The following is a 22500-nucleotide window of genomic DNA, read 5'->3' on the forward strand; positions in this document are numbered from 1 at the left end:
TGAGATTTCACTTTAAGATGTTTTCAATTATAATATATAGCAGATTCCCTGAATTCCAATACACATACATACTTATATACATATATTCATACACAACAGTGCACACGCGCATCCGACTACACCCCAACTCAAAAGAGAAAGTAATTTGACACACTTTCGTTAAAAAGAAATAGAGTATCAGGAAAAAAATGGGTTATGAAACAAACCAATATGAACGCTGTGCCTGGGTTGAAAAAAAATTCTTACTCTCGTACATAACTCCCATACAAAAATTAATCAAAATTCCCAGTCTCCATAGTTTGCGGGGGGGGGGGGGGGGATACAATTCCCAGTCTCATAGTTTGGGGGGGTGGGGGGGGGGTGGGGGGATACATTGCATCTCTTGTGGCCCCTGCCGGTAAAATTCAAAATACTGAAAGGTATGTATGAAAATATGTAAAAAGCATGAAACCCCGGGATACGTTCGGGGAAGGATTGCTAAAATACCTAATGTATTAAATTTTGGTGGGACAGTTTGTTCACTCATTCTCCGCTATCGAATTATTTGGGGATATCCATTTACGTGATGAATCTCTCTCTCTCTCTCTCTCTCTCTCTCTCTCTCTCTCTCTCTCTCTCTCTCTCTCGTAGGTGTATGCATGTTAAGTTTTAGTAGCAGTAATCAACACTAAGTTCATGCAGAATCCTTTGTGTATACAAATCAGTTACTTCATGTTTTTGCATATTTCCCTAGCATGCAAGTATCAGTCCCTTCATCTAACTTCAAACATTCCACAACCAAACACTTGGTTTACTTAACACTTCACAAAAACGTCGCTGGCAACATCGCTCAGTTCGGCACGAAAATTCACTTTCTATATTGTCTATAATTTCTCCGTTTGGTCCGATTAAGGGAGACTCCCCTTCGGCTGTGGCGTAATGAGGGGTCACATTTCACGAGGGGAAAGAGGGAAAGGGGTCGCCCCTTCCTCCTAAATTCTCATTCAACTGTTATTTTGTCCATCAGAGGGAAAAGAGGTACTTACTGCAACTCTCTTGATAAGGAAACCCTACTTACTTCGTGTGATCTGATCGATCTACTGGTAACAATGCAAATCATAGAAGTTACTAACGGTTTAGTTCTAACCTTATCTATATTAGTGTTACCAAAACTAATCGCATTACATACACGATGCTATAAACAATATCTATCCAAATTGCTGGTTAGGAAAAATTCACTAAACTGGTAACAAAAAAAATGCTGTTTGCAAATGCAGATCTTGATAGCAGTTCTCGATATTAGTTACGATTAGTTTGGTTCTAACCTTACCTAAATTACTGTTATCTACCTGATCCCATTATATAGAAGACACTATAAACGCAATCATAATTATCCAAATTGCTGGTTAGGAGAAATTCACTAACATGGTAAAAAAAAATGCTGTTTGCAAATGCAGTTCTTGATAGAAATTACTATTAGTGTGGTTCTAACCTTACCTAAATTCCTGTTACCTTACCTGATCCCATTATATAGGAGAGGCTACGAATGCAATCATACTTAATCCAAATTGCTGTTTAGGAAAAATTCACTAACATGGTGAAAAAATGCTAGTAATGCGACCTCTAGGGGAAAGGATTTAGCTCTTACTTATCTAAGTCAGTTTTACATAACTTAATCGCATTATACACTTGAGAATACAAACGTAATCTTACTTATTCAAGTTGCTGGTTAAAATTAAGAAAAGTTAAATAGCGGTGTGTGAAAAAATGGCAATGTATCCTCGGCTGTTTACAATGCAGATCTCTAGGGGTACTGGTTTACTGCTAACCTTACCTAAATTAACCTAACCTAATCGCATTATACACTCGAGACTACAAACGAAATCATACTTATCCAAATTGCTGGTTAGGAAAAATTCCTGATATGGGGGAAAAATGGGAAATATATCATTCTGCTGTTTAAAAAGCAGATCTCTAGATAACACCGTTTAGCGCCAAGCTTATCTAAATTAGTTTAACCTAACCTGATCGCGATATACACTTAAGATAATACAAGTGCTCACACACTTATCCAAATTGATGATGAAGAAGCTTTCACTCTCATTAAAAAATAAGAAAAAGAAGGCAATGTATCACTCACCCTCCGTTCTCGTCTGGAATAATGAATCCGGATTCACTGGGTCGACCAGATGATCCAGCGTAGAAGAAAGCATCTGAAATGAAAAATGAGGTTTTCATGTAAACGAAACTAAGCCCATTAAAAAAAAATGCATTGGATCAAGATTCATCCTTTCCCCAACTCTCTCATATGCAAACCTAACTCAGGAATAGGTGCAGCTACTATGCATTTTTATACACTATACACTGTATGCATCTGTATCAACATATCGTTGAGTATATGACGGTATACACATCTTTCGTGACATGTATACATTACTGATAAGCAATATTTCCATGAAACACAAAACTGTACCGTACTTTACAGCACAGCCTTGTCGTCAGAGATAACAACTTTGGAGACATATCATATTCATCATACAAACATATTGAGTATGAAAGTACTTATGCCAAGACAATCTCTTATACCTGTGTATATCAATACCACGACTTCTCTCGAAGGACCATTAAGACATTACAGGTATCGTTCCGGTACTAGAATAGAACAGAACATAGAATTTTGGCCAAATGCCAAGCGCTGGGACCTAAGAGGCCATTCAGCTCTGAAATTGAAATTGACGGTAAAAAGGTCTGAAAGGTGTAACAGGAGGAAAACCTTAAAGCAGTTGCACTATGATTGTTGGGAAATGGTGGAAGAAAGAATATGAATAGAGGTAAAGTAAAAAGACCAAAAGGGGTTGCAGCTAGGGGAGAAAGGACGCTGTAAAGAACATAAAAGTAATGCCTACAGTGGTTCATATTACTAGACAGTACAGTCTATGCGTCACACCAACGCTTTTACTCTTCAAGAACGACATCTGGGCTTCAGACTCATCTCAAGTTTCCCCTCTTGAGCATCCGTCACGTCTTCTCCCCTCACTCCGCGAGGCTGATCTATGCATTCCTAATTCGGACGACAGCGGCGTCGACTGCCCCCTTCGAGGGCCAAGTCAATCGTGACCGAGGGCGTTAATGTGGAAGCTACGAGGGGCATTGGTGCGGCAACTGGAAGGCCCGATTAACTTCGTGGTGCGACAAATTACAATAACGTTTAGGGAGGAATCAATTGGGAATCATCTTTCGTTGGATTAGTCAGTTTCTTCGTCATTGTTTGGACGATGTATATGTATGTGTGCAATACATACATACACACACACACACACACACACACACACACACACATATATATATATATATATATATATTATATATATATATATATATATATATATATATATAATATATATTGACGTTCTGGTTAGCAAGTCACTAATTTCAATATTTTCAGTTGGTTTGCATTAGCTCATCTAGCATCTGTAACCTATCACAGCAACTGCTGTGTACCAACGGTTATCACTCGTTGCCGTGGAGACCTTTTTGTGTTTTTCTGACAATCTTTTCATCAGACTCATGAGAATTTTTTTTTAATTACCCAAGGTTTTGACTGTTGCGTGCTACACTACAGTCACATTCCACTGATTTGAATTTGTCGTTGGGACTTGGGATCTAATGCGGTTATTACTCATAAAATTTTTCTTCTTACAATGAAATTAGTTCGTATCCTGGCTTCATCAATGATTTATACTGCGAAGTTGCCTAACCATAATTATCATATCAACGTCACTTTATGTTTGTTTGTATGGTGTTTTCACGTTACGTGGAACCAGTGGTTATTCAGCAACGGAACCAACGGCTTCACGTGACTTCCGAACCACGTCGAGTGTGAACTTCTATCACCAGAAATACACATCTCTGACCCCTCAGTGGAATGCCCGAGAATCGAACTCGCGGCCACCGAGGTGGCAGGCAAAGACCATACCAACCACGCGACTGAGGCGCTCTAATGCCGTTATTACTCACAAAATCGATGTTTTGTTACATTGAAAATAGTTAATATTCTGGCTTCATCAATAATTTATATTGTGAAGTTGCCTAACAATAATTAAAATTATTATATCTACGTCACTTCATGTGAATTCATTACGACATGACGACAGCAATCAATGCCTGCTAAGCTGCCTTGAAAGTCAGACGATTCATAAAATAATAAGTTTAAATTTAAGACTGGGCTCCTGCAACACCTCTATATATGAAAAACGTTGGAAACTGCTTTTGTGGTCAAACACCTTCGTAAAATAATGTTCCAATGTCAAGATTCGGTCCCAGTGACACCTCTCCGAAAAAGGGGTAAAAATAACTCCGCACAAAGTTAGTTAGAACTACGAGCAAACTCAACTTTGAAAACTAAACTTTGCACTGAAGTCAAACATCAAACTCAACTTGCCAGGAAGGATATTGATGCATGTGACTGACTGTATTTCGTTGTGGATAGTTTCATTAAGGCTCATTCATTCCTTTAGTTTTATGTAAAACTAATTTATAATTTTTCACTGTATTTCACTGTGATTATTTCTATGTAAAGCTCATTTATATTTTTTTCACTAGTTCGTTGTGGTTCTTTCTATGTAAAGCTCATTTATACTTTTTTCACTGTATTTCACTGTGATTATTTCTATGTAAAGCTCATTTATACTTTTTTCACTGTAGTTCGTTGTGGTTATTTCTATGTAAAGCTCATTTATACTTTTTCACTGAAGTCTTATTGTGATTATTTCTATGCAAAGCTCATTTATACTTTTTTCACTGTAGTTCAATGTGGTTATTTCTATGTAAAGCTCATTTATACTTTTTCACTGTAGTTTAATGTGGTTATTTCTATGTGAAGCTCATTTATACTTTTTCACTGTAGTTTGTGATTATTTCTATGTAAAGCTCATTTATAATTTTTTCACTGTAGTTCGTTGTGGTTATTTCTATGTAAAGCTCATTTATACTTTTTCACTGTAGTTTAATGTTGTTATTTCTATGTAAAGCTCATTTATACTTTTTCACTGTAGTTTATTGTGGTTATTTCTATGTGAAGCTCATTTATACTTTTTCACTGTAGTTTATTGTGATTATTTCTATGTAAAGCTCATTTATACTTTTTCACTGTAGTTCGATGTGGTTATTTCTATATGAAGCTCATTTATACTTTTTCCCTGTAGTTTATTGTGATTATTTCTATGTAAAGCTCATTTATACTTTTTCACTGTAGTTCGTTGTGGTTATTTCTATGTGAAACTCATTTATACTTTTTCACTGTAGTTTATTGTGATTATTTCTATGTAAAGCTCATTTATATTTTTTTCACTGTAGTTCAATGTGGTTTTATTTCTATGTAAACGCTCATTTTATACTTTTTCATTGTAGTTTTATTTATTGTGATTTATTTTTATTAAGTGAAGCTCATTTTATACTTTTTCATTGTAGTTTGTGATTTATTTCTATGTGAAGCATTATTTCTATGTGCAAGCTCATTTATACTTTTTTTTCATTGATATAGTTATTGTGATTATTTCTAAGTGAAGCTCATTATACTTTTTCATTGTAGTTTATTGTGGTTATTTCTATGTGAAGCTTCATTTATACTTTTTTCAATTGTAGTTTTACAATTTGTTGTGATTTATTTCTATGTAAAGGTCATTTATACTTTTTCATTGTAGTTTATTGTGATCATTTCTAAGTGAAGCTCATTTATAATTTTTCATTGTAGTTTATTGTGATTATTTCTATGTAAAGCTCATTTATACTTTTTCATTGTAGTTTATTGTGATTATTTCTATGTAAAGCTCATTTATACTTTTTCATTGTAGTTTATTGTGATTATTTCTAAGTGAAGCTCATTTATACTTTTCCATTGTAGTTTATTGTGATTATTTCTATGTAAAGCTCATTTATACTTTTTCACTGTGGTTCATTGTGGTTATTTCTATGTAAAGCTCATTTATACTTTTTCACTGTAGTTCATTGTGGTTATTTCTATGTAAAGCTCATGTACACTCTTTCACTGTAATTCGTTGTGGATATCATATAAAGCACATTTATTTTTAAGTTGATTGGAATATAAAATTTAGGCCAAAGGCCAAGCACAGGGACCTATGAGGCCATCAAGCGCTGAAATGGAAATTGACAGTAATAAGGTTTGAAAGGTGTAACAGGAGGAAAGAAAGAGAATATGAAAGGAAGCACAGTAAAAGGAACGAAAGAGGTTGTAAGTAATGCCTAAAGTGCACCTTAGAAATAAATCCCATAAAGGGATTTATTTCTAAGTTTCCTCCTCTCTGTTCTCATCCGGTTCATCAAACCATTTCATTTTTCCAATACGTAGTTATATTTCTTCTGATTTTAGCTTCACATCGTAATGAAGTGGGTCTTCCTCACTGTGGTTAAGAAGACAGGGGGTGGGGTGAGGTGGGGGCATTCTAAATAAGGGGTTTAAATAGGTCTGCCTCTCTCCCCCTACGCCGATCCCTTCTAATCCTCTATTTGATTAGCCAAAGGTCAATCGCAAAAGAGACGGAGCCAGAATCTACTAATCCTACGATTGGATTCTTTCACTTTTTTTTTTAAGACCCAAAACTGCACGGGGGTCGGAAGGAACGTTGCATTGTCCTTTGCCTCACAATGGTAAAGAACAAGAGCATTTTTAATTGTCTTTCGAAATTTATCAAACTGTGAAACATTACCTTTCAGAAAAGGGAGAATATTGACACGAGATAACAGAATCTCCGTGGATGACACGTCCAACGAGCTATTTTGAGAGAGAGAGAGAGAGAGAGAGAGAGAGAGAGAGAGAGAGAGAGAGAGAGAGAGACGAGAGAGAGAGAGAGAAGAGAGAGAGAGAGAGAGAGAGAGAGAGAGAGAGAGTGAGTTTAGGAAAAGGGAGACTTATAAATATAGCCAGGAATCTGATAATTCATCTATACATTTGACATAAAAATAGCTAGATAAGCGTCTTTCTTCACTCTTAAAACAGACATGCATTTTTGTTCTTTTTTTGGCAAAGGAATAATTCCTATGCAGGAGATGGGAAAACGTTTTAGGGGAAAAGTAGATAAATATTATGGTTAACGAATAATTCCCGGATTTTCCATCGTAAATCCAGGATTTTCCATCCTAAATTAGGGAAAGCCCGTAACTCTAGATCCACTATAGTCATTATCTACACAACCCAGACAGGAATGACCAAGTAGTCAAGTTTTAATTATTACCACTCATTAGTTGCCTCAACAAGCAAGCGCCCGTGCTGGCGAAAGGCCAGGTTAATTTTCATGCTATTCACCAAATTTTGGGTATCAAAACCTTCAAAAGAATTAATATTATTAAGTTTTTTTTTCTAGTTCAGGCTCTATCAAGAATTTACTCGAGTCATGGGAACAAATAAGTTCTGATACCAAGGGATAAAATGATGGGTAGACTACTCTCGCTCTCCTCCATCTCCCCATCACTCAAACGAAAACCAGACAAGAAATAATGGATGGAAACAAGAACTGAAGAGATACAACACATCCCATTGCGGGAACTTCTTCACATACAAGATATATGACACGTGGAATAAACTGCCACCAGAAGTCGTAAACAGCAACAGTGTGGAAGAGTTTAAAAGAAAGCTAGACAAAATCATTATTAGGACACTGAATGAACAGTGGAACCTGCTTCTAGAGAAGTGAGCAGGCGATGTCTCCTCTTAGGATGGACTAATAATAAGTCTGAGACATCCTAATCCTTGTAGCTCCTTGTCTGTCTGTCTGTCTCCCCTCAATATGGCAGACCAGGAAATCTTTTATGGGAAGATGTTGTTTACTCGAGTCTAAATCCCAGAGAGCGGAAGATGCTTTTTCTGGTCACCTTCGCTCCCGAAGATTTTTCCCAGCTTAGTTTTTTTTTTTTTTTTTTGATCCTTCACCGTCTTCGCGCCTTTCCGCTGCGACGAGGAGATGACAGAACAAAAAATGACAAGAGAAAAAAGAGCCAACGAGTTTAAATAAAATTGAGAGAGAAAGGAGGATTTTTTTGTTTGTTCTCGTGGTGTTTTTACGTCGCATGGAACCAGTGGTTATTCAGCAACGGGACCAACGGCTTAGCGTGACTTCCGAACCACGTCGAGAGTGAACTTTTATCAGCAGGAATACACATCTCCGACCCCTTAATGGAATGCCCGAGAACTGAACTCGCGGCCACCGAGGTGGCAGGCTAAGACCAAACCGACCACGCCACTGAGGCGCTGCTTGTGTGTGTGTGTGTGTATGTGTGTGTGAGAGAGAGAGAGATTCATTCTAAAAAATGAGGTAATTATCTATTAAATGATTTGTCGATATTCGGAAAAAACCTCAAGGTTATGGAAAAGACTGGGATTTCGGCTACCTAATAATTACTAAAGTACATGAAACTCAGACAGGTCAAAAAACTGTGTCATTTATCGGGTCAAATCACTGACCTGAACTGAACATGTGTTATTGCAGATGACCCACTTATTTTGAAGCTATCAACACTGCATAAAATGCACGACTGGTTCAGCTCGAAGGAATCCTAATCCCAAGAGGCTTTTCCAATGAAACTAAAAGGCTTTAGGCTTAATCCTTCAGAATACGAACAACAAAAACTTATTTTTATATATGCATCCGAATCGTCAAACCAGATTAAAAGCTTTGAGATTTTATTTTATTTTTTTTTTTGTATGGGCAATCATATTTCTTACTTAGTTATTTTGAATAAAAGTGGATCCCTCGCTCAAATAACAACTAAAACTTAAGATACAATTGTTATGATAAACATTTCCACGCTGTAACATACCAAATTGATAAAATTAGCATATACAAGATGAAATCCATACCTTCGTCGCAAGGGGGTAATCTACGAAACGTGTTGAAGATATCGTGCCTACATGAAGCTTATGTTATATATATATATATATATATATATATATATATATATATATATATATATATATATATATAAGCATAGTAAGGGTGAATTAGGTGTGTGTGTGTGTATGTATATTATATTATATATTATATATATAATATTATGGAATATATAGTAATATATATATTAATATAATATATAATACACACACACACCTAATTCACCCTTACTATGCTTAGTAAAACTAGCAAACATAGTATACAGAAATTATGTATAATAAATTCGTAAAGTACCTAATTCTATGGGCATAACCAGCCCAGTTTCATGGGCAGAATCAGCTCCGTTTCAGGGAATACCTTCTCACCCCCATCCCCTTTGGAGGGGGGGGGGAAGGTAGGGTGAAACACCATTATAAACCATCTTCGGGGTCCCCACTATAACCCTACCAAGTTTCATGCTCATTGGACCAGCCGTTTGGCCGTGATTGAATGACAGATGGATGGACAGACATAATGCCTCTTATAGTAAGATATTACTACATTGCTCAAGACATCTTGCCTAAGTTAAGGCATATGGAATCATATGCCTAACTCAAACATTCTAAGCTTAATATTAGATACAACTACATTGATCATGATAGCGTGCCTCAGCTTAGCCTATGGAATCAAATATCTAACACCACCCCTTCTTCTAAGTTACCTTCACAGCTTTATAATAAAATAAAACTAAAGACTTCACTCATCTCGTAAAGACAAAAAACTAGTATAAATTCTCATAGGGACAACAGAAACTACTTAAAACTCACCAGGGGCCGTGCCATCATATGAGAACCCTTTGATGTGAATCGTACGTGAGTCGACCGCGTACACTTCTCCTTTGACTTGATGCTGCAGCTCCGACAGGCGGCCAATCCTCGTCCCGAAGTAGCCTTGTCCCTCCACCACTGCAAAAGAAAAGTTGAGTTAATATTTAGGATCAACAAGTTTAAATTTTGGGTTTCAAAGGAAATGCTAAGATAACATTCTTACTAAGGAAAATAAAGCTATTTCTAATGTGTTTACAAGAAAATTGCAAGCATGCAATCTATGGACATGAATGCTACAATGAAAATGAGTACAGTATTACCTACAATATTTTTTTTTTTTATGTAAGATGAAGATTAAGTTCATCTTGAATATCCATTTCATTTTATCGTAATATGTAACCTATGTACCACAGCTATGAAAAAAAGAAAACTGAACTGAATTTTATACATTGGCATAACAGCTTACTTTATTTTTCATACAGTGGCACAATAACAGCTTATTTTATTTCTCAAGTAGATAGGAATTAAAAAAATTTGCATAATTTACACTTTTTAGCCTACTTGAGACCTGCAGCTTAAATTATATATACTAAGAATAATCCTAAGGGTCTTAGGATTTTTCCAAAATCATCCAAAACTGCAAGTCCTAAAACGTTTAAATTGCAGCTGTTCGGGTGAAGTCGAGCAGTTGTATTGGCATGTTAAGGCAACAGCGCGGAAAGGGTTAAGTAAATAAAATATCCGGATAAAGGGATGACTGACTTCAAGTGAAGGACAATAATATATTCCTCATTTGAAATTAAACTTGTCACGAAGACTTCCAGCAAGTGTTGTATCTCTTTGATGTACAGCTCAAGGGTGATCAAGGGTTTACTCAGAGAAGCTTAACCTAATGGAATGGAGCAAAGCCCGGGATTAATCCCGAGAGAGAGAGAGAGAGAGAGAGAGAGGAGAAGATGAGAGAGAGAGAGAGAGAGGAGAGGAAAGATGAGACGTAGAGGAGAGAGAGAGAGAGAGAGAGAGAATGAGGAACTGTTATTCAGCGCAGTGTTAAAAAAAGTTAATTGTTTAATCAAGTTAACATTCCCGAAGGCTTTTCAAAAAACGCCCACTTCCACGCCAACGTGACAACTCGATAACAAAGTTATATTGCATAAACAAAAGGGGTTATTCTACATATATCTCTCGCAACAGGAAAGAAAATTAAAAAAAAAGAAAACTTTTGGTCTTTTAATTAACATTTGGTTTATTTTTGAAGTTCGCTTATTTTCTGCCGCACTAATAATGACTTATAATCCTTCAATAAGGTAAATCGTGAATAACGTAACTTATAAACTCCAGGGGTGGTTTAAAAACAGGATAATCAAAGCTGTATGCAAATTTCCGAGAACTAATTGCATACCAGACTGGCCTTGTAATGCACAGCTGATATTCTTAATTTCAACACGCTATTGCAGACGTGTTTGGTCGGCTGCGGGTCATCTGCGAGAACTACTTACCTTGGCGGAGGGATTACGGACCGGGCAAAATGGTGTTACACGGTCCGGTCAACTGAACTGTAATCTACCCTAATGGAACTTTGATGATTCAAAAGTGAGATGACTCGGCACTTTCACCCTTGTATGTCGCCAAGGTCATAACCGGACATTTGGTTCGTCAACCACTAAATTGCTTTAATAATAATAATAATAATAATAATAATAATAATAATAATAATAATAATAATAATAATAATAATAATAATAATGTTAAGAAATTCACAGTCTCGTGAAAACAAATTATTAAAAAATATCCACAATTATATATTAAAAATATATTTCTATGTAGAAATAGAACAGACTTTCGAACACCTGAACGGTGATGAGGAAGTCTTTGTTCTATTTTTACATAGAAATATATTTTTAATATATAATTGCGGATATTTTTAATAATAATAATAATAATAATAATAATAATAATAATAATAATAATAATAATAATAATAATAATAATAATAATAATAATAGCCGTAGTTCTTAAAATGGTGAAGAAATCCAAAATGGTGTGTGCATAAATATATGTTAAAAATTAATATATATATGGTTATGTATATATATATATATATATATATAATATATATATATATATATTATAAATATGTATATATATGTGCATTATATATATATACTATATATATATATATATATATATATATATATATATATAAAACGAGCTTTCGAGAACCTGCTTTTTTCTCCTCAGTCAGGTTGAGAGTAGAACCGAGCAGGTTCTCGAAAGCTGTCGTTTAGGATTTAGTTTTTTTTTTAAGTATATATTTAGACCTATACGATTGTTGATTTCTTCATTACTATAATAATAATAATAATAATAATAATAATAATAATAATAATAATAATAATAATGCTCGCTGTACCAATGGATGTCCGATCAGAGAATTAGGTCAGGTCAATACTTGGATGGGTGCCTTACCAGAGAGAGAGAGAGAGAGAGAGAGAGAGAGAGAAGAGAGAGAGAGAGAGAGAGAAAACACGAACAAAAGCCTCTTAAACGTTTATGGGGTAGGAGGTGGGTCTAGCACCCTCATCCCTGAAGACTTGCTGAAACTAGCTAGACTGGCACCTTCTGGAGCACTCTTCCTCCCCAAAGTTATTATAAAACCTATTTTGCCAACACCATCCAGGCTAATTCTTTCTAAAAGTTCATTAGTTTCCATCACTGGAAAGGGGTTAAGAAGGGGTTTTGATTGAGGTTGAAGAAGGGTTCGAAATTTATGCATAAAACTGCACATACCGTCTCTTATTTCGGCAGCGTCGAATACGCATTTTAAAAATTTTCGCTCTATTAACAATAAATGCCAGTCACTTACTAGATGATATCATAAATCACGCAAGAATGGAGGACTGAACACTACCAAGGCATCTGGAGTCAAGTGAAAAGTTTATTTTACGACGTGAATACAGTTTTAATTTTATCAGGAAAAATTACTCCTTTTTTTTTCTTCATTCAGTCATCTACTATATGAATGGCCCCATTTCAAGTTTTCCACGGTCTGATAATTACAAGTCACACCCTACGACAACTCGAAAAGTCACCAAGGACAATCAGCAAACAGGATTCACGCCTCGCCGAAGTTTGAATAATTCCGGGCGTGGATAGGACTCTTTTACAAAAGTGAATTCCGCCACAGCAGGAAATGTTTTGACTCTTCGAAAGTTTCCCCGACATTGACGCAACGTGAGCCCCGTCTAACCAGAAGGGGAAAACCTCACGGACACTTGATTCATGGCACCGTGAGTCAACAGACAGAATTGCTATAGTAGATTCACATGAGCCGTCCCTTACGACGCTCCTGATTGGCCGTTGATAAGCTAATCACAGGGCTGGAAACTCAGTCTCTCTAGAGAGGTCACATAGCCAGGATGTATGTTCCATCTCTCCTAATGGATAAGTCTTTCAAAAGTATCCCTCAGGAGAGGTGGAACATACATCCTGCCTATGTGAACTCTCTCGAAAGACTGAAAGTTTCCCGCCCTGTGATTGGCTTATCAACCGCCAATCAGGAGCGCCGTAAGGGACTGGCCTACTAGACATCAGATGCACGGTTGATGTGAATCTACTACATAGTGCTAAACATGTATTCCTTAAACATCTACAAATTTTTTTTGTCCTATTTTCTAATGCTTCTCAAAAATCTATTAGTACCTGAATGACACAGTGGAAAACATGATCGTATTAAACCTAGGCCTAGATATTTTTGCTATTTTAAAACATGATCGTATTAAACATAGGCCTAGATATTTTTGCTATTTTAAAACATGATCGTATTAAACCTAGGCCTAGATATTTTTGATATTTTAAAACATGATCGTATTAAACATAGGCCTAGATATCTTTGCTATTCTAAGATTCCTATTTCAGCTGTAGGGCAACCTGGTGGTGCTTTTAACTGGTTCTTCCCACAACTCTATTGAGATGCCTTGCAAGAGTAGTTACACAAAAGGTTCAGGAAACACGAGATATTTCTTCCATTAGCAAGCACCTCGGGTTGTACCATACTCAGAAGAGGAAAGTGAAAAGTACGGTCGCTCAAGGCAATTCTTCAGATCGCACCGAAGGGAAACTGGATCTTCACCAGAAGGCTTTGGTATTTTCGCTTAATCGGGGAGTAAGGATTACAAACTATTGTTGTTGTTGTTCTTGTTGAGGGAGGGGGGTAGGAAAGCCCTATGGAAAAGCATAAAAGGGTCTGGAAAAAGTGCTTCGCGTTGAGGTAAAGATGCAGCAATTTTACGATAGGATATTTATGATTTATTTATTAGAATGAAAATGTAAAAAGTATGGAGCGCCTGCCTAAAGACATTCTCACTTAAAAGATAATCTGATACTTTAAAATATATTTCACTGCCGAAGGGTTTCTCTTCGTTTTACTTTCGAGACTGTGCGCCATATTTTTTTTTTCAACACTGAGCTTTCTGTTATTCTTACAATGCCATTTTAACACCAGATTTATCCCCAGAAATACTGACAGAGGCTAATTCTGAAAAATGAAAAATGGTTTAAAATTAATTTTTCTTTTGATATTCCGATTTCGATAACGATAACAAATGAACTTGAAGTTGGGGACAATATTAAAATTCCGAAGTTTGCGATTTAAGTATTGCTAATTTGGTCACTTGACACCATGGCTTAGAGAGAGAGAGAGAGAGAGAGAGAGAGAGAGAGAGAGAGAGAGAGAGAGAGAGAGAGCGAGCAAATGATTGCCTAGCACTTAAACATTAGCAGCAAATTACAATTACAAAACCATTTTACGGAGACTTCAGCTGAATATTTTTGAGACAACTCTTAAATTAAATACCCTTTTATCACAAGGCGGCCTTTTTCAAAGCGGCCTATATATATATATATATATATATAATATATATATATATATAATATATATATATTTTACACTATAACATATTATTTATATATATATATATATATATAAATATTATAATTATATGATATATTTATAATATACTATATAGTATATATATAGATATATATATAATATATACAATATATACATACATATATATATATATATATATATATATATATATAATATATATATTATATTATATATATATGCATATATACATATATATACACAGCTGAAAAGGCTATATATATATATATATATTATATATATATATATATATATATATATATATATATATATATATATTATTGCAAAGTGGTTCCGATCCGATTAAATGAACGACGTGCATCAGAAATGTTTCAAATTGCATACCCATACGACCTTTGAAATCCAAACCGGAATACATCTAGATATCATTTCATTGAAAAGCTATGCTGTATAAAACTGAAAAAAATGAACACAATATCAGTTTAACTGTAGCACAATAAAATTTATTACATAGGAGACCCTATACTAAGCAAAATAATAAGAAATATGGACGAATAAAAAAAAATAGGAACTAAGTGTTCATGAAATTCAGCGTTCGCAGGATCCAGGTAAAAGTGTGTGTGTGTGTGTGTGTGTTTTTTTTTTTTAATGAAGCCAAAGCTGTTCACCATTGCACAAGATTCCATCCGTAGTTTGGTTACATACAGACAATAGAGGTTCAAAGCAATTTAAAAAACTAAACAACAAAGATAATGGCGAAGCGAAACTTAACATATTCTTCCAATCAAACTTCTTTAACTATAATCTTGACTATATTAAAAGAAAAAAAATTGCCAACAATAGGCAATTTCACCTAAAACTTATTACATCTATATTTATGAGGCGTTAGAGAGAGAGAGAGAGAGAGAGAGAGAGAGAGAGAGAGAGAGAGAGAGCGCTATTTTTTCGAAGCTACATAAATACAGCAACAGAAAATAATAAAAAAAATAAAGCTATAAAACCCAGCGACAGAAAGAGAGACAAGTAAACTAGATACCCGGGAACAAGATGACCTTGTTAAGACACCCCACAAGTTTCCCCAAAAAACAATTTCTAGTGTGTTTCCCCCCACTATCTACTCTGCTTTTCATTGTTGCTACATAACACAAAAATGTTGCGAAGAAACTAGGTTAGTCAGATACGTAATTTCTTTAACGCTTGGAAGAGCGCCGCTCGTGACTGCCGTGCATGAGTTTCAAGATTAGAACCCTCTAGTCTAGAAGAACTGTACACTTGCTTTCTTAACAAGATTTAAACGGGAACTCTGAACGTGTCAGGAGAGAGAGAGAGAGAGAGAGAGAGAGAGAGAGAGAGAGAGAGAGAGAGAGAGAATGCTCCCTAACACTCTTAAAAGACTGTATTAAAACAGCAGATTTGATTGCTCTAATCTAGGAGAACTGTACCCTTGCGTTCTTAACAAGATTTAAACGGGAACTCGGAACGTGTCAGGAGGAGAGAGAGAGAGAGAGAGAGAGAGAGAGAGAGAGAGATGCTCTCTAACACTCTAAAAGACAAGGTGGATCGCTCCTTACCAAAAAACCCAACCCCCAACCCGGAGAAAAGTCACACTACCAAAATTTCCAACATGATCCCCCTTGCAACAAGGGAGTCATAGTCATACTAAAACTCAAACCCCTTCACTAAAGATGAAGGGGGCATACTTACTAAAATATCAACCCCCACCTCCGACAAAAAGGCAACACGTACTAAAACACTGCCCCAGTGAGATAGACTGCCATGTTTTCAAAACTCCGGCTCCCTGCCCCTCCCCTACTCAGATAGTTGTCATGCATCCTAAAACTTCACACCCCTGGGACGAGGGGGTAACGCCCCCTAAAACGACACTCCCCAAAAGAACTGGGCGTGCGCCCTAAAATTAAACTTCAAGGTGGATGAGGTCCACCACACGCCCGCGCCCCCACCCCATACTGCAAGACAGACTATGACGCCTTCCGATACTAAGTCCGCCTCTAGAAACTTCAAGCAATACTAAAATGCTTCCTTGAACTCTAAGCAAGTTTAGGACGACGACCCCCCCCCCCCCCTCCCCCAAAATACAAGCAACCCTTGGACAACGCCCCCTGGAACTCAAGAACTAGTACGACTCCCCCCAAAACGCAAAGTAAGACTCCATTCCAAGCAAGCAACCTTTGGACAACGCCCCTGGAACTCATGGACTAGTGCGACCCCCTACCCCTACAAAAACACCAAGCAAGACGAGGATGTATTCCACGACTCCATTCAAAGCAAAGGTAACAGGTACTCTTCATTCATCACTCTTACGTTCTTCAGAACTTCCTCCTTTTGATCACTAACTTCAAAAATATTACCAATATGAAGTACAGACCGTCTTTAGTTTCGGTAAAACTAAATGAACCTTCCCTTTGGTTAGCAGCGTTTTCTCTCGGTGCTCTTGCAACTATACTTGCGTGTACCTCCAACTGGAATAATGAGGTTGTCTGACGGTACCAAGCTACTTTATCTACTTAATCCAGCGCTAATGTTTCCTCTCACGATTCATAACTACGCATTTACTTCTTAAAAGCTCACCGCATTCTTTTCCTTACCCGTTCGTGACGCAAGCTGACCATTACACGGCTACTTAGCTCATTCTGTCATTACCGCAACTAACAAGGATGCCGGGCCCGACTGACCGACCGAGGTGGCGTAATAATAAGTACGCGGTCACGAATTTTACCTGGAGACGCGTTGTTTAATTAAACCCATAACGGCCGAGAAAGAAAACGGTTAATTGATCAACCATAGAAAATGGGATTCTAAGGTAGACGTAACCGGGTTTCAACAAAGATAAATACCATTTTGATTCAACCTACTATACGTAATGAGCAATGTATTAAAACGCCCGATTAGACTGCTTTAATAAACACATCAAAACTATCGTACACGAACACCATGAACTCAACAGTGTAAAAACAAGTGTTAAATAAAACATTTCTTGACAAACTTCATTTTAATTTATGTGACGCTTGCAAAATGTTAAGTTTTTGCTTGGGTATAAATATGTACAGTAAGAGCATAAGCAGGCTTGCGTACATTAGGTCGAGGAAAATGGTTCGTCAAATGGCTTCTTGTTGCTTCATTATGTATGCAAAATTTATGTTCACTTTTTACCGGCAACAATTTAGACTGCTTTGAATGTCAACTTAACTCATTTTAACACACTGAGATCTCATTCTCTCCTTCACCAAAATAGTGCTATGATCTAAGTAAAAAATGTTATAAAGCTAATAAAAAAAATTTACAAACCCAAAACTTATTTAGACAGTAGCACTATGCCAACCGAAGTATCTTAAGCCTTTTAAAACTTCATGTATATATATGTATATATATATATATATATATATATATATATATATAATATATATATATATATATATATATATTTGTGTGTGTGTGTGAAGCTTTAAAAGGCTTAAGATACTTCGGTTGGCATAGTGCTACTGTCTAAATAAGTTTTGACTTTGTAAATTTTTATTATTAACTTTTTCATTTTTTTTTTAACTTTGATCTTTGCACTATTTTGGTGAAGGAAAGAATGAGATCTCCGTGTGTTAAAATGAGTTAAGTTGACATTCAAAGCAGTCTAAATTGTTGCTGGTATATATATATATATATATATATATATATATATATATATAATATATATATATATATATATATAATATAATATATATATATATATATATATTATATATATATATATATATATATATAGATATATATATATATATATACATATATATATATATACTATAGCGGAAGTTTTAAAAGGCTTAAGATATTAAGGCTGGCACAGGGCTAATGTCTAAATTTATAACATTATTTTACATGATCAAGATCTTTGATATATATACTTTTCTCTCTATATTTTGGTGTTCTTATGGGCTCCTTTTATTAGATATATATATATATATATATATATATATATATATATATATATATATATATAATATATATATTATATAAAACCTGTTTTTCGTAAGCTATCATAATTTACCTGCACTATCTTGAGTATGTAGGTCAAGAGAGCTGTAAATTTTGTTCACAGTTAACCATGCCTGTAAGGACTGCCCATTCTTCGGTCAATTGCCCGGCATTTATTCTCATTTTCATAATTAGAACAACAAAACTGACCAAAATTACACAAAATGGTGCGAAATTTCACAGAGGCTGAACTGCTTTACTGCACCTCAGCATTCAGTATTAGAGTGGCTGTATTTACCACAGCATTCAGTATTCCAGTAGCTGTAATTACCTCATCATTCAATATTACAGTGGCTGTATTCACCTCAACATTCAGTATTACAGTGGCTTTATTTGCCTCAGTATTCAGTATTAGAGTAACTGTATCTACCTCAGCATTCAGAATTCCAGTAGCTGTAATTCCCTCAACATTCAGTATTACAGGAACTTGTTATTTTTATCTTAATTTTTTTTAACCTTTGACGCGTCCTGTCATTCCAAGACTAATTCATTATATGCCGTTGGTTGATTTCTATTCTCGTCACATTTGGTTAAAAGGGGACCTCCTCATTTTTAACCAATCAGGCACACTCCATTATGATAATCGCCTAATGGTGGCAGGATTTTGCCAGCATATCTCAATGAGAGAGAGAGAGAGAGAGAGAGAGAACCCCCCCCCCCCTTTTTTTTAGATGACTTAAAACTACCCACTTCCTAATTTACCCAAAAGCCACTATTTCACCCCATCACAACCGGTCACGCCCCTACCGCCCCCCCCCCCCCCCCTTCAAACCACCGTAATTACTTTCCTCCATTTGAATTTCTTTATCTTTTAACACTTTCACCTGTTCCTTTTCCACCGCCTTGACCTTTCTCAAAAGCTTTCCCAGACGCTCTCTACCATCCTGGCAATTTCTCGCCAACGTCAACCATTTTTCTTTCATTCAATCCCCCTTGTATTCATTGCATCCGGACAAGATTCGTTTTCGCAGTTCTTTGATCTTCGAGACGTTTTGTTTCCAGTATCCCCCTCTATACTCCGGTATCCTCAGTATCCCCCCCCCCTACACCCAGTATCCCCCCTCTAAACCCAGTATCCACCCCCTACATCCAGTATCCCCCCTCTACATCCAGCATCCCACCCACCCCCTACACACAGTATCCACCCCTACACCCCAAGTATGCCCCCTCTAAACCCAGTATCCCCGCCCCCCCTACATCCAGCATCCCCCCCTACACACACGTATCCCCCTCTACATCCAGCATCCCCCTGCACCCAGTATCCTCATACAACATCCTCATCTAAATCCAGTATCCCCTTCCACACCCAGTGTTCCCCCTCCGGTACCTATCATCTTCAAAAAAAAGCTGGCTTTATGACAGCACGAGCTCTTGCTCTTAGGCAGCCCTTAATTTACTCAAACCATTTAATAAACCCGGGGCATCTAAGGGAACAACGAATCAAATTTCTTCCGCGCAATCGAGTTTTCTGTACAGCGTATAAAGCTCTCATCCACGGCCCACGAAACACTCAGCCGCGTCCCATGCAACTTTCGGTCACATCCCAATTGGTGGATTGTGGTTTTGGTACCAAGAACAAAATTAGCAATGGAAATGTGTGCCGAAGTTTCCTCCGCGCAAACCAATTTTCTGTACAGCGTATAATGCTGTATAAAGCTCTAATCCATGGCCCACGAAATTCTTATCCACGGCCCAAGAAACTTTCTCACATCCCACTAGTTGGCTTGTGTGTTTTTGGTACCTATAGAGGCGCCAGAGGTACGATTATGACTTAACTTTAACCTTAAAAAAAAAAAAAAACTACTGTGGCTAGAGGGCTGCAAATTGGTATGTTGATGAGGCTAGAGGGCTGAAGATTGGACTTGGACGATCAACATACCAATTTGCAGCCCTCTAGCCTCGGTAGTTTTTATGATCTGCGGACGGACAGAAAAAGTGCCATCCCAATAGCTTCCTTTTACAGAAAACTAAAAGGGACGCTGAAGAAACTTATTTTAAAAAGGCAATGAAGTCTTTTTTTTATTTATTTATTTAAAGCAGTTCCGATGAGAGGAAATTACACCTGCAAACACTAAGCTACAACTGACAAAAATAAAAAAAAAATAACTGCAGAATCGAGAGGAAAAAAAAAACAAGATATGATAATCATCTTCCGACCACGAACAAACTAAACGCTATGACGCATTTCGGCGATCGGGAAAATTCCCGGAAAACTCATAAAAGGGTCATTTTGGCAGGTCATGCAAGATCGTAATCGTATACTACCGCATGATGACCTGACCTCGGATAAATTACTAGTTGGTGAACGTATCAACATGGCAGCTAATAGGAGATAAATGTAGGCTTTGAAAGGCACAGCGTGATAATCCTGATGTGACGTCTCCCAAGATGTTTATCTAGGGAGATGTTCTCTAGTCTCCCCCTTTCATTATTCGAGTATAAAAGCATAAAAACATCTTTTATTAGGGTACTATTAACGCTCTCATATATTTACACTAAAGCTATTTGTGCAATTAGAAACTGGCGGAGGAGAATTAGGCCCGTGACCCACAAAAACTCACGAAGAGTAAAACTATAAGTGGACGAAATTGTTCTGGATTTAAGGTTATGAAATGAAAACTTAAAAAATATAATATTCTATAATGCAAAATAAAGAATTTGTTATTTTGATACAAAATGAATAAAAAATCCATCGAGTGCTTTTGAGCACTTTCGTCATCGTTTAAGTTTGTCAAGAACGAAAAAAAAAAAAAAAAAACAATAAATAACGGCAAACAATTTTTTTTTTCCAAGTTTCAGTAAAGTATGGAAAAAAATTAGTTTCAGTCAAGAACGGAATAAAAAAAACCGTTCAAGTTTGAGTAAAGAACGAAAAAAAACGAAAAATCAAGTCATAGTAATGGATGAAAAAAGTAGTTTAAGAAAGAAAACACACACACCTCGTCGTCGTCCTCTAAATTCTGGACAGCGGGCCAACTCCGGCGGCGTCGTCGTCACGCGTCCGAGGAGCGCGTTCGCATGTTCAAGAATTGCCTTCGAGTTTTTAAACTCGTTGTTAAAACTCGTTGTTGAAAGCCGACGGTTTCCCAACGCCTCGTATATAAGCCACACCGCACCACCACCACCACCAGCGCTAGATAGAAGCTACTACTACTACTACTACTACTACTACTACTACGAGAGAGAGAGAGAGAGAGAGAGAGAGAGAGAGAGAGAGAGAGAGAGATTTGTCAATGATTGTTACCTTGGCTGCGCAATTCCCTCGGTTGTTACAGGTCATCGTGCAGACAGACCTTGACTCATACTGCAAAATGGCGTTTTAGGTGATGACAAACTTTGATAAACATGCTATAGCTGGTTCACTTGAGGTAGATTCTTGGGTGAGCCCTATGCCTATGAGACGTTTGTTTGGCGGGCGCTGATTAGCTGGGAGCTGCCTACCTCCCGGTACCAGCCAATCAGCGGCCGCCAAACAAACGTCTCTTAAGCAAACGGCTCATCTAGGAATCTACCTAAAGTGAACCAGCTATATCATGCCGTATTTCTATATGAAATTAGTCGTGATCAAGGCGCATTTCGATGGGAAAGGACGATGATGATGATGATAAATTGGCTTAAATACGTTGTCACGCCAAAATTCGATGTTTGTATGGTGTTTTCACGTCGCATGCAATCAGTGGTTATTCAGCAACGTCGAGAGCGAACTTCTATCACCAGAAATACACATCTCTCACACCTCAATGGAATACCCGAGAATCTAACTCGCGGCCACCGAGGTGGCGGGCCAAGACCATACCGATCACGTCACTGAGGCGCTGAAATTAATTGTTGTCAGGGCATATATCGAGAGGGAATTAAA

At 36.8% G+C, this 22500-nt stretch overlaps 1 protein-coding gene across 3 annotated transcripts in view; it reads right to left on the minus strand.

Annotated features, from left to right (window-relative positions):
• LOC135197315 (protein Skeletor, isoforms B/C-like) overlaps positions 1 to 22500 on the minus strand; it is a 149545-nt gene that overhangs the window by 24354 nt on the left and 102691 nt on the right. For all 3 annotated transcript variants that reach the window (XM_064224456.1, XM_064224454.1, XM_064224457.1), the window contains exons 2-3: positions 9689 to 9826; positions 2120 to 2192 (exon numbers count right to left, since the gene is read on the minus strand). In XM_064224456.1, the coding sequence (XP_064080526.1) occupies positions 2120 to 2192; positions 9689 to 9826 (211 nt within the window). The remainder of the gene's footprint in view (positions 1 to 2119; positions 2193 to 9688; positions 9827 to 22500) is intronic.

This window comes from Macrobrachium nipponense, chromosome 18, assembly GCF_015104395.2.
Source record: "Macrobrachium nipponense isolate FS-2020 chromosome 18, ASM1510439v2, whole genome shotgun sequence".
NCBI lineage: Eukaryota > Metazoa > Arthropoda > Malacostraca > Decapoda > Palaemonidae > Macrobrachium > Macrobrachium nipponense.